At 53.0% G+C, this 6,957-nt stretch overlaps 2 protein-coding genes across 2 annotated transcripts; both read left to right on the forward strand.

The window, feature by feature from the left end:
* Positions 1–7: 7 nt before the first annotated feature.
* Positions 8–3,232, forward strand: BP01DRAFT_207652 (putative transmembrane glycoprotein). The gene has a single exon (XM_025571066.1). The coding sequence runs from the start codon at positions 267–269 to the stop codon at positions 3,147–3,149; it is 2,883 nt and encodes a 960-aa protein (XP_025426610.1). The 5' UTR covers positions 8–266; the 3' UTR covers positions 3,150–3,232.
* Positions 3,233–3,545: 313 nt separating this feature from the next.
* On the forward strand, positions 3,546–5,943 carry BP01DRAFT_329614 (MFS transporter). Its single transcript, XM_025572994.1, has 4 exons — positions 3,546–4,310; positions 4,365–4,497; positions 4,561–4,981; positions 5,055–5,943. The coding sequence occupies exons 1-4, from the start codon at positions 3,851–3,853 to the stop codon at positions 5,529–5,531; spliced, it is 1,491 nt and encodes a 496-aa protein (XP_025426611.1). The 5' UTR covers positions 3,546–3,850; the 3' UTR covers positions 5,532–5,943.
* Positions 5,944–6,957: the final 1,014 nt, after the last annotated feature.

Raw genomic sequence — 6,957 nt, forward strand, 5'->3', positions numbered from 1 at the left:
TTTGAAGGGGATGCGAGCTTCGCGCCTCTCCTGTGCCCGTTGGGCCCTTGGGCGCGAATGCCATGATGGAAAGCTAGAATCTCTGCCCTAAGGGCAGAGCAATTCCTCGATTCTCACCCTCACAACCCTCAACAATCGACCATTTCACCTTTGCTGCATCCTAATTTCGGTGTTGGGTGGTTGTTTGAAGCAACACTACGAGTTCCCTCTCGTGTGTATCAGACACAAAGCACTCATCTCGACCGTTCTCGTTGCTCTGGAGAGAGATGGCGCTCCTCGCGTTGGGTCTCCTCAGCATCCTGGGGACGGTAAATGCAGAGCTGGCACCTACTTACCCAGTCAATGCACAGCTTCCACCAGTGGCTCGGGTCTCAGAACCGTTCGAATTTGTTTTCTCTCAAGGCACGTTTGCTGGCAGCGGGCCGAACACCCAGTACTCGCTTGTGAACGCCCCATCATGGCTTGAGCTAGACTCGAAGAGCCGTACGATTTCCGGAACCCCTCAGAAGGACGATATAGGATCGCCAACGTTCGACTTAGTGGCAGCCGACGAGACAGGATCGGTGAACATGGAGGTCAATCTGGTCGTCACAACCGACGATGGTCCGAAACTTGGGAAGTCATTATTACCACAACTCGAAGCGCTAGGCGCGACATCGGCCCCAGACACGCTTGTCGTACACTCTGGCGATTCGTTCTCCTTGACCTTCGATCATGACACGTTCACGAATACGCGACCCTCCACTGTCTACTATGGAACCTCCCCTGACAACGCACCATTGCCATCGTGGGTCTCGTTCGACCAGGCAGCCCTTCGATTCTCCGGATCTACCCCGGATTTCGGACCTCAGACCTTCAGCTTCAACCTGATCGCTTCGGACGTGGCCGGATTCAGCGCTGCCACAGTGACCTTTGCGATGACCGTCAGCCCGCATATTCTGTCGTTCAATAAAAGTGCACAGACCCTCTTCCTGACCAAGGGGAAGTACTTCGAAAGCTCGGAATTTCTTGTTGATTTGACCCTGGATGGTCACGGAGCTACAGGAAGTGATTTGACAGATATCCATGTGGATTTCCCGAAATGGCTGGCATTGAACAAGGAGACCATTTCGCTAAGCGGCACACCGCCAGCAGATGCAGCAGACCAGAATGTCACCATCACTGTAACTGATAAATTCGAAGACGTAGCCACGCTGCTTATTGGCCTCCAGTTCTCCCAATTTTTCCATGATGATTTGGATGAATGCGACGCCGTCATCGGACAGTACTTTTCGTTCGTCTTCAACAGCTCCATTTTGACCGACGATTCTGTTTCACTGGACGTGGATCTGGGCGATCAGCTTCCGTGGCTGCATTACAACCGCGACAACAAGACGATCTACGGCCAGGTTCCTTCGGATCTTCGCCCTGGATCATTCAACGTCAATCTGACCGCTCGCGAGGAGACTGCGGAAGACAGCCGTCAATTCACAATCAAGGCAGTCTCGGAGAAGTCGTCCGCCGAAGACGCAGCCGGTACCGGCACAGCGGACGAAGGCAGCAGTAGCGGCGGCGCCAGCATGAGCAGCCGGAAGGCCGGCATCATCGCTGTTTCAGTCATTCTTCCGCTCATTGTTCTGAGCTCCCTTGCTATACTGCTGTTCTTCTGCTGGCGTCGCAAAAGAAAAGGCATCGCCCCAGGCCCGGAGGAAGGACGTACAGATGAAAAGACAATGTCGCCACGCCTCGACCCTGATTCCGACATGTACCCACACTGTCAGCCCTTTGAGCAAACCACCCCAGGCAAGCCTCCGCGCATGATGAGAAGCCCGTCGCCATCCTCGAAACCTCCAAAGCTCGAAATCTTCTGGCACACGAAGCCCTTGGCCGACGCTGGCGCTGGCGCTACCGACACGGATGACAAGGAGAATGCTTACCCTAACTCAACACTGGACTGGGACTTTGGACCGCTGGCGAGCACTCCACCGGAAGAGCCAAAACCAGTCGCAGATCCACCTCCGCAACCCAAGCGCTTATCGTTCCAGAGCAGCCCCCCCGTGCGCAGGCGCACCACGACGACGACACCAAAGAAGCGAGAGCCGCTTCGGCCGATCCAACCGCGGAGGTCACTCAAGCGGAATTCAACGGTGTCGCGGTCGAGGAGGTATTCCAAGCGGTCCAGTGGCATCTCCACGGTCGCTTCAGGGCTTCCGGTCAGGCTCAGCGGTGCTGGGCACGGGGCGGGTGGATTCGGGCCTCCGGGCCATGGGGTCGTTCGCATCTCCTGGCAGAACACACAGGCCTCTTTCCAAAGCGACGAGAGCGATGTTGGAAATTTGGCACCACTGTTTCCTCGCCCACCCCTCCGAGCACGCGAAAGCACGGAATATCCTAAACGCGTGAGTCTCCGGGCTGTCGAACCGGACACTTTGACCATCTCCGACACGGATTCCCTCGAGGCCTTCGTGCACAGTCGCGCCAAGAGCCGAAATTCCTCCAACCCTCTGTTCGCTGGTCAATTCGGCCGACGGGGGTCATCCGGCGGCCGGGCACTGCACCGGGCACGCAGCACGGTGAGTCGAGCAGATACGGTCGCCAGTTCGCATTATGTCGACGACTACCGACAAGATCGGCCCTGGTCAGCCGCGATGTCCGCGTCCATCTACACGGACGACCATCGCCAATCGGCTTATTTGCATTCGCTGTCGGAGGAATCGTCGGATCTACCGTTATCTGGGAGCACGATGAACAAGCAACCCAGTCAATCGAGTCTCGCGCAGAATTATTCCGAGGCGATTGCTCCGCTACCGCGCTTTTACAGCGAGTTAAGCTTAAGCAGTGCCCAACGAGGCGAAGCCAGTAACCACCACCACCACCACCAAACGACGTACCCTGGTGGACCACCACCTTCGAACAATGAGCGTCCCTCCCATGCGAACAACAATCGGACGTGGTTCCAGGTTGCGTCGAACGCGCCGGGCGAGGCTCCCAAAACTGATCCGCCGCCCTTGCCACCATTTCGCAAGAGCCCGTCTTTGTCCTCGATGCCATTCGAGGTGCGATCCCGCCGGGTGAGCTTGATTCGACCGGTGGACCGGGATTGGAGCGAACAGAGAGGGATTCAAAGAGAGTTGACGGGCAGTGTGAGAAGCGACATCGCGTTTGTTTGATTGAGGTGACATGTATACATACCCCATTCGTTTTTGCATGTTAAGGATCTCTTTGTGTTCGTGTGGTTCAGCTCCTGTGGCTGGTGTGTGGTGCATGAAGGCTGGCTTTGTTTTAGATGAGTATTCGGCGAGCATGATATCCACCGTGCATATTCTGTAGTTATCATTAATTGGTTCCTAATGCCCTCCTTTGTTTCATGTTTACCTTTAACCGACGAAGAAGACTCCAAAGAAGACCCCAAAGACAACAGGCAACAGGCAACAGCGCATCCACTGAAGCAAGCATAGCGAAATTAGGCTGGGGCTTACTTAGCATAGCGCCTCACGTGCTGTCAGATACAAAGGACGGGCCTATAAACTCCCAGCACGCATTCACAAGATCACCACCGGAGATTAATCTGTTGTTCTTTCCGTCGACTTATCTGGAAAGCAAGATAAGACGCTCGACCTATCCATCTCCAAAGGGGAATATACATTCAGCCTAGCGCAATGTTTCGCCCATGCAGGCTAAATAAGTACCTAGCTCGCACTCGCGTCTATCTTAAAGCGCAGGAAGTGAGATTCTTGTTCTCTCCTCCCCCTCCCCTCTCGCTCCTTACGCAAGACGCTCTGAAGTAATTGTGTGCTTGTGCTAGATTGTTCGGTTCTTCCGCTTTAGATTTTGGCTGCCTTCTTTTCTTTTTTTTTTTTTTGTCGTCAATATGGCCACTCGTGTAATAGGAGCAGATGAGGTATTGGAGACGAGCTTACTCCTACCAGACCCGCGCGGGCAGCAACTTCAGAACAAGAATACCCCCAGGAGATCCAGATGGATTCTTCTATTTGTGTGTTTTATCATTGTCACTTTAGACTTTGGTGACTATTTATCTATCGCGCCACAGCTACAGATCTACGAGGATATTATCTGTCACCGCGTGCATCCTGAACTCTTCGCCGGTGGCCTTGATCGGTTAACGGCCGCCTCCAATGCGCTCTGCAAGTCAGCTGATGTGCAAGGCGAGCTGGCTCTGCTAGTAGGCTGGAAGGACACATTCTCTATGCTTCCCGGGATGATCCTGGCGATCCCATTTGGCCTCATGGCGGACAAGGTCGGGCGCAAGCCAGTCATCATCCTCAGCCTTGCAGGTGTCATCATGCAGGAATGCGCTATCCGCCTCATTTGTAGGTAATTTTAGCTGTCAGAGAAGGGGGCTGCTGGGCTGACGTGCTCCTCAGGCTGGTATCATACAAGCATCCCACTCCAGGCAGTGTGGTTTACGCCGCTGTTCCAGATCGTCGGGGGTGGCAGCCAGATCGCTAGCTCCGTTGCCTTTACTGTCATTTCAGACGTCTTCCCAGTTGACAAAAGGTGATTGTGGTGTTTCTAGTCCCCCTGACCATCAATGTGCTAAAGATGAGACCACCTGCCCAGGGCAAACGCATTCCTCCTCATGGCCGCCGCCATGTTGCTTTCTCAGATTCTTGCAGCCCCTCTAAGCGCCTGGTTGATGTCCAAAGACGTGTGGGTACCGTCTTTGTTAGGGCTGGCGATTGAAATTTGCGGGTTCCTCCCTATATTCGTCTTCCCAGAGACTGGACCGAAGGCATTGGACAGACCGGAAGACGAGATCGAGAATGAAGCTAGTGAGCGAGACAATGAGTCTCTTCCGTTGACCTGGGTCGGTATCGTGCGTTTGGTGCGAACTCAACTGAGCGAAGTACTGAGATTTGTCGTGGGCAACGCCAATACTTTAGCGATCTTTTTCGCTTTCTTGACATCCAGCATTGGAAGCCAGGCGCTTCAGTTCGTGCTGCAATATGCCTCCAAGCGGTTCGCCTGGAGTGTGGCCGAGGTAGGCTTTCCGCAAATTTTTAGAAGACCCTTCTTCTTCACATAGTCACTAACGGAATGGATGATTGCAACAGGCTACATTTCTCATAAGTCTGAAAGGCGCCGTCAACCTTGTCGCCTTCCTTCTCATAATACCCTTGATTTCCAAGATCCTTGATCGATATCTCTCGCCGTTGAACAGAGACCTTCGCATCACGCACGCCAGTATCTGTGCCCTGATTGCAGGATTCGCCATCATGTCGGTGGCGGCCCATCCGGCCCTTTTCGGCCTAGGATTGTCGTTCTCAGCTCTCGGCTGGGGGTTTTACATGACACTTCGTAGCGTTGGAAGCGCTCTGGTGGCCGAGAGTCATGTCGGGCTTTTCAATACAACTATCGCCCTGGCCGAGGCTGTCGGATCGATGATCGCTGGCCCGTTGCTGGCACTCCTTCTCAAGGCAGGGATGAAGTGGGAGGGCGTTTGGATGGGCTTGCCATGGATGGCGGCGACTGGTTTGTATCTGCTGGCCGGAATGGCAGTAGTTTGCATCCGTACTTCATCAGGGCATTAGGATAGTCACAGAGTGCATATGCTTCGATGGAGATATGTGGACAAAGCAGCAATGCCTTGCGGTGACTACGTCAATGTCACGAAGTCCGATCCAGTCAGAGAAATCACAGACTGTGTCAGCCCCCTCGTCCCTTTATACGCGCGCCGGTTGCGCCACATGACCTCAGCCCGTCACAGCTACTGTGCAGTATACAACAGGATCCTGACCAACTCGTCTTCGCCAACTACAGCTCTTCTTGGACACGTAACGTCAAATTTAGACCTTATAGGAGAACTGTGGAACAACAGTTGATGTGTCGCGCGCGTATACTTAGTCTGAGTATTGTACAGTACAGTACATCTTCGGGGTGCTGGAACATGGCTCTGTGTAAATGGGAAGAATGTAGGTGTAGTTACAGCACAGTCCCTGGCTTGAGAGAGCTTTGTCAGGTTCTGAGTGTCAAATTTATCCACTTCACACTAGGAACATGATGGTTGATATGATGTACATTGTACAGTATTATGCACTGCCATGTATTCAGCGGGAGGAACTGTTTTTTTTTTTTTTGGGTGGTGGGGATCAGCCGACCGGACAGCGGACGGATGTTGCAACTGGTTTTCGGCAATTCCTCTGGTTAACCTTGAAAAGGCACGCGACAGGCAGGCGGTCCGCCCCAAAACAGCGAACAATAGACCAGCGGCTATTGCTACAGTATGTAGCGATGTAGACGCTGAGTATCAACTGAATCCCTTTTCAATTGTTACTTTCTGGCTCAATTAGCTTACTGTGTATGGAGTAGCTAGTATCAATCTGCGTCCATTTGGCCAGCCACTGCACCCACGGACACCCTTCAATTGTGATCGGGAGAGCATACAGTGATGAAGCCCAGAAACCTCACTCATCTCCCCCAGCCTGTGACACCATCAATCAATCAATCAATCAATCAATCAATCAACCACAGGCTGCTTCGTCTGACTGGGCTGCAATTGCAACTTCAACTTCTTTCCTCTTCGCGCCTGTTCTGCCACTGCTGTCATAGTTCCATCTGATTCTGCATGTAACTCGTCAGCCGTGGTTGATGAGCGCAGTGACAGATCTTGGACAGGATCGAGGTGGTCAGCCAATCTTCCAGCACGGAGGACAGAGTATCGTCATCGTTGAATCGGGTACCCCACAGTTAACTATTTCCCATAACTAATCAGTAGTTAATAGTTACCTCCTGCAGGCTAAGTAGTGAATGACTCCTACTGCTAGTTAGTTGTTACCTACTGCTACCTAGTAATTGTACTGATTGTAGTTACCTACACAGCGAACTACTTACTGCTAGTTACTTGCTGCTGCCCCAGGCTGTCATCATTATTTTTGCAGCCAGCTTTTCCTACCTATTCTTCCGTCACGCCGCCTCCCTAATAGTCAGTCATTCTGCCCTCATTCACCCCCCCCCCCC

The sequence above is a fragment of the Aspergillus saccharolyticus genome (assembly GCF_003184585.1).
Source record: "Aspergillus saccharolyticus JOP 1030-1 unplaced genomic scaffold BP01scaffold_64, whole genome shotgun sequence".
NCBI classification, from domain to species: Eukaryota; Fungi; Ascomycota; class Eurotiomycetes; order Eurotiales; family Aspergillaceae; genus Aspergillus; species Aspergillus saccharolyticus.